This window comes from Podarcis gaigeae (assembly GCF_964106915.1).
Source record: "Podarcis gaigeae genome assembly, chromosome: 1".
Lineage (NCBI taxonomy): Eukaryota > Metazoa > Chordata > Lepidosauria > Squamata > Lacertidae > Podarcis > Podarcis gaigeae.
Genome location: NC_139678.1, coordinates 91,975,075 through 91,990,702, shown reverse-complemented (window position 1 = coordinate 91,990,702; position 15,628 = coordinate 91,975,075). Strand labels below are relative to the sequence as shown.

The 15,628-nt window shown below is 42.6% G+C and overlaps 1 protein-coding gene across 1 annotated transcript; it reads left to right on the top strand.

The window, feature by feature from the left end:
* Positions 1-21: 21 nt before the first annotated feature.
* LOC310851778 (uncharacterized protein) lies at positions 22-14,059 on the top strand (the record flags this gene model as incomplete). Its single annotated transcript, XM_083754461.1, has 4 exons — positions 22-142; positions 526-576; positions 10,959-11,042; positions 13,125-14,059. 4 exons carry the CDS (start codon positions 22-24, stop codon positions 13,313-13,315), a joined length of 447 nt encoding a protein of 148 aa, XP_083610587.1. The 3' UTR covers positions 13,316-14,059.
* Positions 14,060-15,628: the final 1,569 nt, after the last annotated feature.

The following is a 15,628-nucleotide window of genomic DNA, read 5'->3' as shown; positions in this document are numbered from 1 at the left end:
TGCTGCCACGTCTGGCTAGGCATGCGCAATCCACAGGGAAAATCCTGCTACACTGGAGCGGAGCGCGGAGCGGCCGAGGTGCATGCTGGGAAGCGTAGTCTCTCCGGCGGCTCAGGTCGTTGGGTAACGGGCGAGGAAACAGGTGGGAAGAAGTATAGGATTAACACGTCTGCTGCAGGGTGTAGTCTAATCCGAATTGGCATAGGAAGGGGGGCGCGCGGCGGGCGTCCTCCGTGGGGTAGCAGTAGATGCTTCCTCTGCAGAGACTAAGAGCCTGAGGTCTGAGCAGAGCAATCGCTGCTTCAAATCTCATTCTGACTGGTAATCGTTTCAAAATAACCGGGGTGAGAAAAGCAGAGGGGCAATGTAGATGCTTGGTTAAGATTTTGTTAGCATACCTGGAAGGGGGCAGGGCTTTTCTTCATGTTTTGTAAATAAACACTGGGGGTGGGCATGCAAACTGCTTGTTGGTTTAATATGTCTATGGACATATCTTGGCTTATCATTTATATTTATTTTTTCTAGAAACTCTTCCAGTCTTGAACATACAAAAACGAAAACAGCAGCAGTTTCTTGGTAATTTACACTGAAATCCTGGCCATGTGTACTCAGCAGTAAATCCTTTTTAATTCAATTAAGCTTATTCATTGGTAAATGGAGTTTAAGACTGCATCCATTATTTTGTGTAAACATTACTGGTTTAAAACACAGCTAGATTGTTCTTTTCCTCAAGTCAGGCTGAAGGTAGTTTGTGGGGAAAGTGCATTGAAATGCAGTATTTCATAAGGAATAATAATAATACTCTGGGTGGCTCCCAACAGAATATTAAAAACCTGATAAGGAAAACTACAGGATTGTGGCAAATGTCATGTGTACACTGCTTCCCAAGCCACTGTTGGGAGCACACTGGGTGCAAAGTAAACAAGGGTGTGTACCCAGCCTTCATTTCCCAGTGTTACAGTTAGACCAGCCTACCTGACTGGCACATGTACAGCTTCAAGAACCCCACTATAAAATCGCAGGCACCTTGCAGTTTTGTTTTGAAAAGCATCTCTGTCGCACACATGGTGCCTCTCACATCTCCATAAAAGAGCTTCTAAGCCCCACAGAACAAGCAGCCTCTCACAGAATCCTATACAACAAAGCACCCCACTGCTCCATGGCAGTAAAAACAAAAAAAACACGCAAGTGCCAGACGCTATCAAACACCTCAAAATGCTTCTAGGATAGCCATGCCTAGGATGGATATTCCCTGCAATATCATAGTTCTGTAAAGCATTACCTTCTACATATATCCCATTGCACAAATACCCCTAAAATGGCAGAAGCACTTTACAACCTGCCTTATAGCATGCCATTAAATTGAGTACAGTCTCTTCTAATTGGCAACAACTCTCTTACGAGGTCTCAAGCACACAGTCTTTTTTAGCCTTGCTACCTCAAGTCCTCAAACAAGTAGCTCCAGCTATTGAATCTGGGAACTTATACATATCAGCCCCAGCTAGCATGACCAATGGTCAGGGATGATGGAAGCAATAGCAAAATATTGAAGGTACCAAGTTAGCTACCCTGTATGCCAGGAATAGAGAACCTGTGACCTTCCAAATGTTGGACTCCAACTCCCATCTGCTCCTGCCAGTGTAGCCAACGGACAGGGATGGTGGGAGCGAGAGTTAGGGTTGCCATCCGTCCCTAGAAATATGTGATTGTCCTTTTGGGGGAGAAAAGTGTCCCCTGCCCTGTTTGGACAGGATGCCTTTTTCATGTATTCAAGCTCATTCTCATCCTCAAAACTGTGAGAGCAGAGGGTGGGTCTGGTGGGAGGTGGAGAGGGAGAGCCTGAGCAGCTGTTTGTATGGGGAGGGTGGGTCTATGAGATGGAGAATGAGAGCAAGAGTTATTGTGGGATGGTGAGCAGAGAATGGGGCGGGGCGAGGAGGAGGAGTTTGAGAGAGGGTTTTTGTGCGGGCAGAGGGTAAGTCCTGGAGAAAGAGGGGTGTTGCATGGGTCTGGTCTGTCCATCCACCCAGTGGAGAGCAGAGGGGATTGGGAAGGAGTTCCACCTGCCTCTGTGCATAAACTCAGAGGGCGAGTGCTTTTGTTGTTGTTTTCATTGAATAAACCACTGTAACCCCCACGTGCCATTGTAATGGATTGCTTTGAAGTCATTTCAGCATCCAGTGAAGTAATTTTTAGCCCCTCAATCCCTCCCCCCGCCCTGTCCTGTCCTGTATTTTGCCCGACCTGTTCTTTATTTTGCCCAACCAATGGTGGCAACCCTAGCTGGAGTCCAAAGCCACATGTTTCCCAAACTTGCCATATACACATATAAAATGAAAGAGTTTGTGAGAGTGTACTTTGGCTGCTCTGTTAACGACAGGGGAACAATGTTAGGCATCCCAGATCCATAGTCCAGATACAGGCACAGGAATGTTCTGATTTGCAGGTACTTAAAAACTAGGGCTGCCATATGTCTGGATTTTCCCAGACATTACCAGGATTTCAAAGGCGGAAGTGACATCTGGGTGGCTGTTTGTCCTGGATCTTTGGCAAATAGACCAAAAAAAGCATAGTTTTTTGTGTTTTAATAAAAAGACAGCTCAACAACTTTTGGGTTTTCCTTTAGAAGCTCAACAATTTCATTGGTTTCCTAAAAAACTCAACATCATCTGGGGTGTCCTGGTTTTTACCTTTTGAAATATGGCAACCCTAAAACAGGCTTAACTAGCACCTCATCAGGGAAATTTAGGAGAGTTAGCTGTATTCAGCTAAGTCATACTCAGACATTACAATAACTTAGGACTATTGATCTCATTGGGTGTACTCCAAGTATGACTGGATGCAACCCAGAATGTTCAGCCGAACAGAAGTGTGTTGAAATGGGAAAAGGCAACAATCAAGCTCCCCAATTTTGTACATAGAATCACTAAGAAAATTTGAGTTGTGTAATGCAAAATACAGAAATGAGTAAATATAGAACCAAGGAAAACTTCTAGATAGTCATTATTAGTACATTCACTATGCACCCACTTTTAAAAGACATTATTTTGATTGCTAGCCCACCCAAAAATGAGGGCTAGGGACCAACCAGTTGCAGTTCTTCAAAGTAAAAGCATATAAATTATTCAAATAAAAATACAAGCCACACAAATAAGGTTTTAAAGAAATAATATTAGTGCCTGAGAGCCTAAGGGCAGGAGTTCTGCAGCATTCGGCAGCCATCAAGGATTTGTGTCTATATAACTTGGCATAATTGACATACTAGAAACACATCCATGAAATGTTAATAGGGTGCTTTCATTTGTTCAGACACCCAGATTAACACATTTACTTAGAATGAAGTTCCACCAATTTAAATACAACTTTATTTTCAAGTATGACTGCTGGCCTAGGTTTCTTACTCAGAACTACGCACAACTGAATTCAGGGGGTTTACTTATGAAGAAACATTGTTAGGATCATATTGTTAAGATGCTTAAGAATACACCTTAAGATCCTGCATTATGCATGTTAAGTCACACACAAGCTCCACTAAATTCTAAGGGATTTAACTCCCAAATAAGCATGCTTCAGATTGCTTCAATATTGTGGTATGAAACAGGGAAATACCATTAGCAGCTTTATTGGTTAAAAACTATATGGCAGCAAGGCGATTGTGCTTTTAATGCTATTAGTGATGTCTCACCAGCCTGGTATACATTTCCACTGTAGCTCACAGTGTCAAATACATAGTCCAACACAATCATAACTTTTTGCCATTTTTTCTAGTCCTTGGGCAGGCTTGGAGAAGGAAGATACCCTCATTACAACTTGTGTTAGTTCTGCTGGTGTGTGATTTCAGCCTTGATTATGTATTGGGAACTCTTCAAAACTTCAAGTAAACAAATGAAGCACAGCCTGTCCAGAATCAATTTGTGTAACCTTCATTTTGATCATTATATTTGAATGATCATCTCATCCCAGATAACTAATTGGTACACTTCCCAAATCATAGGCATGCAGAGAGCAAGTTCTGTCTGGCATGGCCAGTAAGCCTTGCTAGGAATACTAATGCCTGGGTAAGTAATTGAGTGTATAATGTAATTGGTCACTGTATAATCAGGAAATTTCTTAACCTACAGCCAAACAGTGTGTGAAATAAGGGTAGGGAACTTGCAGACATAGAGATGTTGCTGGTTGGAGTCCAACTCCCAATGGTCAGGGATGATGGGAGATGCAGTCCAACCACATCTGGGTGATCACAGGTTCTGTACTCCTGTTGCAATGTGTCAACAGTATAGATTTGTTAAGCTGTCAGTGTAATACCCTTTAGCTCTTATGAAAGTGAAAAAAGTGAAGCCATTACGAGTAATACTATTGGTACATGGCCCTTTGGTTACATGCTATGTTTACTTGACTTGTATATGTTTATTGTCTCAAATCACTAAATATTTTCTTTTTGTTAATGGTGCATGCAAATGTGGTGAAGCAACAACACTGCTAGCACATTTGCAACGCTAAGCAGGGTCTGGTATGGTTTCAAATTGGATGGGGAAACGTGTTGAGATTCCAGCATTGCAGGGGGTTGGACGAAATGATCCTCGGGGATCCCTTCCAACTCTAGAGTTTTATGATTCTATGAAATCAAGCCTACCTTGTGTGACATTATAAAGGCCAGTTCAAACATTACCATCTGCACTCACAAACTGCTTTCTATGCTCACATGGAAGACTTCCAACCATTTTTGTATTACAGTACTAAGCTCATTGTTCATATAAGCATCATACAATGTGCGCTAAGAAAGCACACAGACTTTAACGTTTTGGAATCTTTGAGACCATGGTATAGCAGAAGTCTATAGACTCTCCACTGACATGTTATGCCCACCTCACAACTATAGATGCTGGCAAGTATAAAAAGTGGTGCAACATCTGAATCAGCCCCCGCCCCCAAACTAGGTATAATTCAGTGTGATCCTTAGAAATATTGGTTACCTGAGCATAAAAACTGCATGCAACCTCAACTGTACTGGTAGAAAACTGTCCATAATTCTTGCTGGAAGAGAAGAGGAAGCAGATAATAACTGCTTTTAATTCTCACTCACACATACACGTGTAATTAAAAATAATACACCTCTCCACCGCTCAATATATAATATTGGAAATGCAAGTAGAGAAATTCCTTGCTATCTACATAAGTGACTCCTTTTACACAAACCAAAAAAATAAAATAGATTCACCTGGTAACTCCCAGACACTTTTAAACAGATTTCCATTTGTATTATACAGACACAATTATCCCAGCCTGTGTGCACTCTTCTGGTTTCCCATGGATTTCTGAACCTTCAATGATTATCATAACTTCTCTTTGATTCCTTTGTGCCAAAAAATGCTTACATCTTCAGATGCTCTATAGCACAGTCGCTGCTCTTAAAGAATGCAAAAGCAACCTCAGTATGAAAAATTTGCCAAGCTAGGTTGGCAAGACGGCTTTTATCAGACCAGAAAGCAGAAATGCTCCCTGCAATAGCAAAAAGAGAGAGGGGGAAGAGAGCATCTTTCAACACAAGAGTGGCTTACTTTACACGGCAATTCAAGGAGACTGCATCTGCAACAGGGAACAAAATCACATCATGTTTTGACAATTTACAGCTGTAATAGCACCTAGCTTTTACACAGTCATTTCCAGCCAGAGGCTTCAAAAACTATTCAGATAGGATATAATTGTCTTTATAATACTTGTGCAGGTTGGAAGGTGGACCAACGACAGCAATTCACACAAACTACGCAGCAAGTCAATAGATAAGGCAGCTTCATTGAATTACAGCCCTGGATCAATCTGTACTAACATGTTGCCTTTATTTTTGATGTCTTGCTTTGGTTGTTTCCTCTCATAATCACTTAGTTTGTTTTGTGTGCTTCCATTATTCCACTTTGCCTTTGTTCTCGTATGCGAAGTCTGTTATTGTCGAAGTTCCCTTCCCTGTTTTGTCAGTTTTCTATGGATTTCAAACCCAGTCTTAGGTTTGGCACAGTCTTTCACAACAAACTAGAAAAATGCCCTCCAAATGGTTGGCATCTGTATGGAAATATTGCCATAAATAATGGTTTGCAGCTGAGTGGATGGGTGATGCCCTATTTATGACCAGTTCCTCGTGGGGCCTGCTTCCTACCATTCACATCCACACCAACAGCTCTCTTATACCATTTAAACTGTAATGTGCTCCCCCCCCACACACACACATCATGCCAGGAACTATAATTTGTTACAGGTGCTGGGAATTGTACTTCTATCTCCTAACAACTTTGAGCACCCTTAACAATATAGAGTTCTCCATATTCACATTCACTTTAACAGCCATGTGGGGTCTAAGAGGCTTGGATGTGGATGTGATTGCTCCCTTGGACATGCTTGCCTTGATCTGCTGCCTAATCAGCAGGGCTGGCCCATCCATAAGGTAGGCTGAAGCAGTTGCCTTGGGCAACAGAAGTCCAAGAGATGGTGTCCCATGGGCTCACCACCAGCTGCACTGCCTCCACTGTGATCTCACTGGAGTCAGGTGATTGTTGGAAATGTAATGATATGGAAGGAACTTTCTATCATATGTGATGGACCTGTAGAATAGCTAAGGAATATGGTTTAGCTTAGTATTACCTCCCAACATAGGTTCATGACTCATTGGACACCTTGGCTGACACTGTCACAAGAGAAGCATCTTCATCACTGCAGAGCCAAGCAACTTTATCCTGGAAGTGCTAAGTCAACCAGTTCCAGCTAGACACTGTTTACTGCAGAGATCTGGCCCCTGTCAGGAGTGACCAACCTCCAGATCACATAGAAGAGCTCCACTGGGTGGCTACTCAAATATACAATGGAAACCATTGCTGTATTTCTTTATTTCTTGGTATAATTATTATTTGAACTAGAGAAAATTGGTTCACATTAATTATTCACAAACTTTATTCCAACTAAGCCCACAGGATTCCCATAGACAAAGATTATACATACACCAACAATGCATAAATGCCTAACAAGATTTTCAACATAGCCAGTATTAAATTAGTCAGTAATGTGAACACAACAACCAGTTCATAACTACTATTAAAATGCCATACAAACCTGTGTCTCTTATAAGGTACAACCATGACTGAAACCTTAAAATGTACTCTCTGTGTACCCTGTGCTTCCCCTCTCCATTATTATCAGGCATTATTTCTAGAATATGTTTACACAATTATCCATTGTGATCGTCAACCAAACAAATTTCATCAGATGCCGTTTAATGTAGGAGAAGGGGGTCCTGCCTTTCCTGAGCCTCCCAAAAGCAGCACAATAGACCTGATCAGTGTGTAGGCATCTCAAATAATTATCCTGATCCCGCCCCCACCTGTAGAAAGCTCCCACAAGATAGGAAAAGCAAACAAACAGCTTACTCAAACAAAGGGTGGAGGTGAGTTTCTCCATTCAGTCTGCACCACCAGAGCTCCATCTCCTGCCTGAAGAATGTGAATCGGGGCAATCCCTTAGCATGGGATAGAGCATTGCCCCACATTAGGCAAAAGCTTCCTGCATTACATAGGCTTTGACTAGATGACCCTCGTGGTCGCTCCCAACTCTACAATTCTGTGATTGAATCTATGAAGGAGAGTGCCTCTTCTCTTTTCTGTAGTCTCCAGACTGGTATGGTCACTGTGTTATTGAGTAGGTCTGGTGGTCAAGGAGGTGACTTCTCAGGCTAAATGGATTTTGAAGAAGGCATCCATGACAGCCCTAGCTTAGGTTCCCTGGGCACTGGAGTATTTGCTTGAGGATCAGGCACCCAGTTAAGTTGTCCAGCAGAATGCATCCAGCTTATCCTCCTCTGACTCTTAACTCAGGAACAGGGCTGTGACAGCAATGTCCTCTACAGCCACTTCTTATTAAAGCGCTGGTGCAAGAGGACAACTAATTAAATTCTTCTCATACATATTAACTGTTGGATTTGCTTTTAATGTTTTAACAATGACCTAGATGCCCGGTTTCTTAAACGTAAATAATGGAAGGTACTTAATCAAGAATCTCTGTGTTATTTTGAGGTTGAGGAATGTTTGCTGAAGGTTTGCAGTTTGCTTATTTCTTTATTTATGTATGAATCACTTCCATAAAACAACTTAAAGTAATTTAACAATAAAAGCACACATAACAACAATTTCAAGTCTAGTACACCTACAGAGTGAGATAAGAAATCTTGTCTTAAAAGGCTTGTTGGAAAAGAATGGTCTTCAATAGGTGACAAAGACTTTTCTAGAGACAGTTTGACATATGCTTGAGATACTCCTTATTTTTGTTGATATTTTTCTTATGGCTTACTACAATTGCAAAGACAGAATGAGTTGTAATGTGGGTTTGGGAGGGAGAGTGAAAGAGATATTATGTACCTGTTAAATTCTGTTCTTTAAAACAATTCCTCAGCACAGAATTATATTTATTACTTAAGAACAAGAAGCTGGGAGTTACTTTATAATGAGTCAGGCTATTAGCCTATCTACTTCATTGTTCTGTGGCCTGCACAAGCTTCCCAGGGTCTGAAGTAGGGGCCTTTCTTTATCATTAGCAATACCAAATAATGAATGATCTACATGAAAGTGTGCTCTCTCTACTACTGAGCTATCGATCTCTCATGTAGGTTGTTAAGACTAACAAGGGAAAAGAGAGAGGAACTGGTGTTGAAGAGAGTGCATGATCCTATGTTCTGACTCACAAATTGCAGAAATTTGTTTGCAAGGAGCCAGCACTACATATGAAGAGGGATTGCCCTTTGTATACAGTTCTACCTATTTGTGCATGACCAGCATCTGGCATGGAAGCTGTAAATTAATGAGCTCAAAAGGAAATACGGGAATAACCCAGAAAAGGTTCAGAGGAGATTCTTCTATAGTCATTGGCATGTCTCTTTCTACCTGGGCCTTTGCTAGGTTGTATCTTACAACTGGGTCTTCTCCCCCTCCTGCGTAGACGCCTGGTAAGAAAACTGTCCAGCAATCAAACAGGTACTCCTGTGACTCTTCCACCTTCACATCTGTGTTCTGAGGTGATGTGGTAGAACTGGGGAATGAGGCAAGGTTTGAGATGTGGAAGGAGAGGTGCTTGGGGGACCCAGGTGAAAAATTATTGAGATAGAGCTCTTCAGGCTGCCTTTGGACTACTGTAGATTCATTCAAGCCTTCAGTTGGAGGGGAGATCTCCACAGAGCTCTAAGTGTCTTCCCAGAGTCTTGGTTGGATGGTCCTGCTACTACTGTGTTCTTTGTTAATTCTGGAATTATTTTCAGGAATATCGAAAAGGTTAAGAATTAAAAAGTCTTAATTCCATCACCCTTTGATGGAATTGCCATTCATGGAAATGGAGGGAACCATCTATGTTACTCTAATTTCTAGGTTACTAAAATAGTTCTAGACTGGCCTCTTTGAAATCTTGCCCTAATTCAACATTTTATAGATGGCTTACATGAGCACAGTCCTCATGGGGTACTTAACCCTACGAAATTGTCAGCACTGTGATTTTCAAAATGAAGCATTCAGTCTTTAATAGGGAAAGTTTATTTATTATTTGCATCTTGGTTTTCTTTTCTTTTCTAGTACTCACCTAAGTAATTAAGAACCCGATAAAGTATATTCATATAGCTGAGCAGTTCTCTGACTAATGAAAGGGGAGTCAGTCCAGTTTGGTATTCAATACGTATGCCTAAATGTTGTTATTGCCTTATTTTTGGCAGTAACACTGGATATTTGCCTCATTCCTTAACAATGCGTCATTTCTCTCCAGAATGAAGCTGTATTGTGGTTACTGCCATCATGTAGCCAGTCTCTGCCCTTTGCATTTCAGATGTGCTAATTATTTTGATATCTTGGTGTGCTGCCAACCGCTATTGCAAGCATTCAGTATTCCCTTGGCTTTATTGTCAGTTCCTGACTTGGTGGCAAGCAGCTATACAGCAGCATATATTTTGCTTTCACTAGTTTACCAGAGGGAGCAATAGGGATACACACATTCATCATTCCCAAGACGTCAACTTATAGGACACTATACATACAGTTCTATAGGAATGTGATGCACCCTCAGGTTCTTTATGCAAAACACATGCACCCTGTCTCAAGTGAGACAAAAATAGCTGCATGCATATCAACAAACTCTACCAAAGCTCTTTTGTTTGTCATCTTAACTACAGGGAAGAGTATTGCATTCCTCCAGCATTCTTTGCAGAAGCACAATGCAAGCGATCCTTCCCCGGCTCTGAAGGAGTAACACATTTAGAAAAGTGCTCATAAGGCTATCATGAGAAGGGCAGGATAAGTTGGATATTCTGTATGACTTTTCACCAGACTGCTCAATCGTGTGAATATTGAGAAAGAAAGTGACCTTGCAATGCCTCTCACACATGAAATAGGATCACATAGATCAGGCCATTGCCATAACCTTTCTTAGCTTCATGGCAAGTCGTACTATTAGGTAGAGTAAGGCGGAAGATGCTGCAGGGTGGGGAGCAGCAGGGTGTTACAGGAGGATGGAGAATATGGCCTAGTAGGTTGCCTGAACCCTCCTTGCCAATGTTGAAATAAGATCCAGTTTGGTCAACGTTTGAGTGTGGAAATGTGGGGTGGGTGCCATCTTGCCTTTTGCCTTAGGCAACAAAAAGTATTGGGCTGCTCTTGACCATCTTATTTGGAATGTAGTAAGAACTTGAATTTAAAGTGCCATTCTCTGTGCGCATGTATGCTTTGTCAGTGTCTTAGCAATTTTTCTCCATGTTGTTGTCACCATCTCTCCTAGTATCTACTAACTACTCCTTGCCTGGCCTCAGTAGGAAACTAGCTGCCTTCTTCTTGGTAGGCTCATCCTGCACATTCACTGCACAACAGACACTATGGGCAGATCTACACACATGGTTTATAACGTTAAGATGGACACATTGTGTTTTGCCTGTAATGTTAATATTGTAGTGCATTGTGACAATGTGATGCCAGAGGGTGCTGCAGAGCAATCAAGAACCACCAGTAGCGAAACTGTGTTTGGACAAACAAAAGGTAAGGAACGTTTTGAATTTACCAGTATGCCCTGTGACGTTTTAGAATGATATATCTAATATCATGCTTATAATATTTAAAAAGTCGGTGAAGATCCAGCCTATTTCATTTAACTTTAAGGAGCCTGGGATGGATTAGAACATGCAGAGCTTCCGAAGCTCCTACACTGTTCCAGTCAATTTTTTTCTCAGACTGTCAGTACTCTGACTGTCAGAACTCCTTATTAAATTCTGCTAATGACAAGATAGTAAAACCTCAGCAGTATTTGGGAGTAAACCTGGTAACATGGACCCAGAGTGTCAGGGATAGACAATATCTGAAAGCCCCAAAGTCACAGTATGGAGTTAAAAGGATAGACTGGATTTATTTATAGAAATCAAAATTGGCAGGGCATTGAAAGGAAAAGGATGAAAAGGAATACCCAATTTATAGAAGGGAAAAAGAGAAAAATGGGTGACCTGTTTATAGAATTGTATCCCTTCACAACAGGGGTTTTAAATGTACCCTTGAGTACTCCCACCTGGTGTGTGTGTTTGTTTGTTTTTTTGAAGTTAGGCTTGCAGAAATAGCTAATATTTTAAATGAGAAGGTAAATGCTACGAAAAAAACCAAACACACACCTATGTACATGTCTGTGTCTTGGGGGGGGGGAATCTATTTCTTAGTGGGGAAGACAGAGCAGAACAGAAAGAAAACTGGAAAGGAAAAAAGGAATACCTTCCTATCAATGGAGGATGTCGTGGAATGGATGGATGGATGCAGAGGAGTGGTGGAAACAAAACAGCTCAGGCCTAGTGATCACAGCAATTATTCCCAGTAGGTCTTGCCCCAGTGAGGCAGTTGAGAGGAGAGAAGGGCCTCTGCCTCCTGGCCCCCTTCCTCCCCAGCCTCCGCTTCAGCCTCGGGACCTCTCTGAGCTGATTGCCTAGTAAGCTGGGCTGTGGTGTCTTGCCTGCCTCAGTCTCTTAAAGTGCACTTCCCACTATTCTCAATGCCTTGGAGCCCGCCTTTTTCATGGTGACGGGGGCACCTTTGGTTCTGGTGATGTGGGCACTCCCCCTGGCTCCTGTGAACTGGCAGCTGCCCCTTCAACATCCTCTGATGTCCCTTGAATCCTTCCTAAGTCCCCAACCTCCCCTTCCCCATCTTCAGCTTGTCCTGGTATGTACCAGTTGTAGCCACACCCTTCCTCTTCACCAGTATCCTGCCAGCTCATGACAGTCTTGCTTATTATGATGGTCTTTCCTGGAGCTTACACAGCTCTCCATGAAACCAAAACTCATGCACTGCACATACACATAGAGATCATCATCTTCAGCAGAGTCCCAGGTGGAATCTACACCCATATAAAAACCGTTCTGAAAATGCTTTTTAAAAAACATTTTTAAAAATACATCAAATTTCCCATAAGTCTCACTATCGCCATCTAGCGTCACATTGTTTATTGCACTTAAAACACAAAACATTTTATTTGCAGCTGTATAGCTGAGTCCCCAGGGACGCGGGTGGCGCTGTGGTCTAAACCACAGAGCCTAGGGCTTGCCAATTGGAAGGTCGGCGGTTCGAATCCCCGTGACGGGATGGCCTCCTGTTGCTCGGTCCCTGCTCCTGCCAACCTAGCAGTTTGAAAGCACGTCAAAGTGCAAGTAGATAAATAGATACTGCTCCGGCGGGAAGGTAAACGGCGTTTCCATGCAGTGCTCTGGTTCGCCAGAAGCAGCTTAGTCATGCTGGCCACATGACCCGGAAGCTGTCTGGGGACAAACACTGGTTCCCTTGGCCTATAGAGCAAGATGAGCGCCGCAACCCCAGAGTCATCCGCGACTGGACCTAATGGTCAGGGGTACCTTTACCTTTAGCCGAGTCCCCAGTGCCACAAATGTGTTTTTTGAGGTCCACACAATCCTTAGAGCCCCTTCTCATGCCAGTACCATAAACTGGCCTATTTGCTGTAGCATAATAATCCATAACTAAAGCCTCTCATTTGTGTGCGTGTAGTTTTTTCTGATTCACTTTTTTTGCTCTGCAGCTTGTCCTTGGTCAATAAATCTCTCAAATTCCATTCACTGTCTACCTTTCTAGGTCCCAGAGATGTTTCTCCACTGTTGCTGTGTCCTTCCTTTTATGCAGATGCAGGGAGCGTCTGGGGAGTCTTCCAGAATCACTATCATCCTCTCTTGTCATTTCCAACCTACCCACAACTTTATCTGCACAGTCCAGGAAAGAGGGCACACAGAAAGCAACAGCAGCCCCCACATCCTCCAGGTGCCTAGTTTTGTGTCTAAGCATCCTTTGAATCCACCCTTCTCTGTTCTTTGGACCAAACTGCCACCCACCACTCATTCATTTTGAGTGGTGCGCTTGCTGATTCCAAGCCCATATTATGGTTTTGGTCAGCCCTGGACAGTGCCGTCTGGCTTGCCTGGGGAGTCCAAGTTTGCTCTGTCTTGAAAACCCATTGCTATACAATAAGGGATTTTTAGTAGCTCCTGCCTGTGCTCTTCTAGCACCAGAATCCACGGTGCGTGGAACAAGGGTCAGAATGTTTCATGGACCACTTCCAAATGACTCTGGAGTTATCAGACTTTTCTGTGAATATAAACACGCTGAAAAACATTATTATCCCATGCTCTTCCAATTTTACTTATTTAATTGTACAGTACCTGTGTGTGTAGGATTTTGTGTGCACATTCACATGCTGAGGCCTCTTTGGAAACTTATCATGCGTATCATGTCTACACCACTGAGTGCATGGCCCTCAATTGAAAAAAGAGGAAGAGGGACAGCTAAGTGACGAAGACAAGCAATGAAGCTAGTATGTGTAGGCATAGTGTTCTGGGAGATATAAACTGGGAATAACCCTGAGACACTAATAAAACACAGGCCAGCAGAACTCTTACAGAGCAACAGAATGGAGTGCAGATGTAACCAAGTGGGTCATTGGAATGAGTTCAATTGCTCCATGTGTGACAGAGATAAAGCAAGCTACTTTAACAAAATAAATGCTTCAAGTGGAGAGCTGTATTTAAAAAAATAAAAATAAATACAAAGTGATGGAGGGGCCTGTATACATTCTCAATTTATCTATGGACAAAGGGTAATTGGCAGTGCTTAAAAATGCATGAGTGTGCAGCAAATGTTCAGCCTTCTGAAACAGAGGTTGACAGTGAACAATGCTGTGGTTGTAGAAGTTTACATGCACCTTTGTCTATATCAGGGGTGCAGAAACCGTGGCCCTACAGATGTGGTTGGTTGGACTTCAACTTCTATCAGTCCCAACCAGCATGGCCAATGGCCAAGAATGATGGGAGCTGTAGTCCAGCAATATCTGTAGAGCAACAGGCTCCTGCCCACATTGATATAGCCGGGGACAAGTTTATATACATGGTTACTTTAAGGGAAACTGGTATTTTGTAAGGAATGCCAAGAGATGGCACAGTCTCAAATAATGAAAACTACCAATCATGGGTTAATTAAACTGGACGAGGTTAAAATTGCCAAACACTAGCAAATTTATGTGAAATTAATGAAAAGATGTGTTGCATTTATGCTTACTGCAGGAAGGAAAGAATTCCCAACTGAGAAGGAAAGAGCCCAAAGTGGGTGCATATGTGGGGTTTGTGGGTGGGCCACATGTCCACCCATGTTCTTAACTGGGCAATCGTGTTTAGCTGCTCAGTCTTACTTAATAGTGTTCCCTGTTTTCTGAGCAGTGGAGATTTCCAGGGCAGCTCTGCAGGGTCAATTTCCTTCAAATGAGAGAGCTCTGGAGACGGATAGCGTTTTGTAATACCTGTTTCTGTACAAATGTACAACTGAGAATTGAGCAGGTGGCAAGAAAGCAGGTACAAAGCCGCATTGGTGTCAAAGCAACATCAGCATCTCTGGGGCTTCAATTTTTCTGCCAGCCAGCTCCAAATCCTCACTACTGTTTTTTATTTCTCTGGACAAATATAAACTGCACAAAGTGAGCCTTTCAGTCTCCACACAGGCAGGTGGGTGAGCTCCGAATAGTGACTGTCCATCAGGGAAGATGAATTAGGACCCTATTGTTCACTGGGGTGGAGGAGAGCAATGTACAAAGCAGAGAAGTGACATGGCGCCCCTGCCCTGAGACCTTTAAATCAGTCAGATATGACAAAGGTAGGTGGCGTGAAGGGCAGGATTTACCGGTAGCAGAAAATTCTGAAGCTATGAGACTGCAGAAGTATGGTTTGAAGAATATAAAGTAACTGAGAAAGAGAACTTGATGAAGAATGATAGAGAGAGACATAAGAAAGAGTATAGAATCATAGAATTGTGGTGTTGGAAGGGGTCACAAGGGTCACCTAGTCCAACCCCCTGCAATGCAGGAATCTTTTGCCTACTGTGGAGCTTGAACCCACAACCCTGGGATGAAGAGTCTCCTGCTCTACCAACAGAGCTATGGGAGCATTCAGCCACTGGGTAACTTTGGGCCTGTCATTATCTCCCAGCTGAACCTACCTCACAGGGCTGCTGGGAGGATAAAATGGAGATGGGGAGAGCCAAGTATGCCATATTGATCGTTTTAGAGGAAACTTGGAATTTGAATGTAATAAATAAAT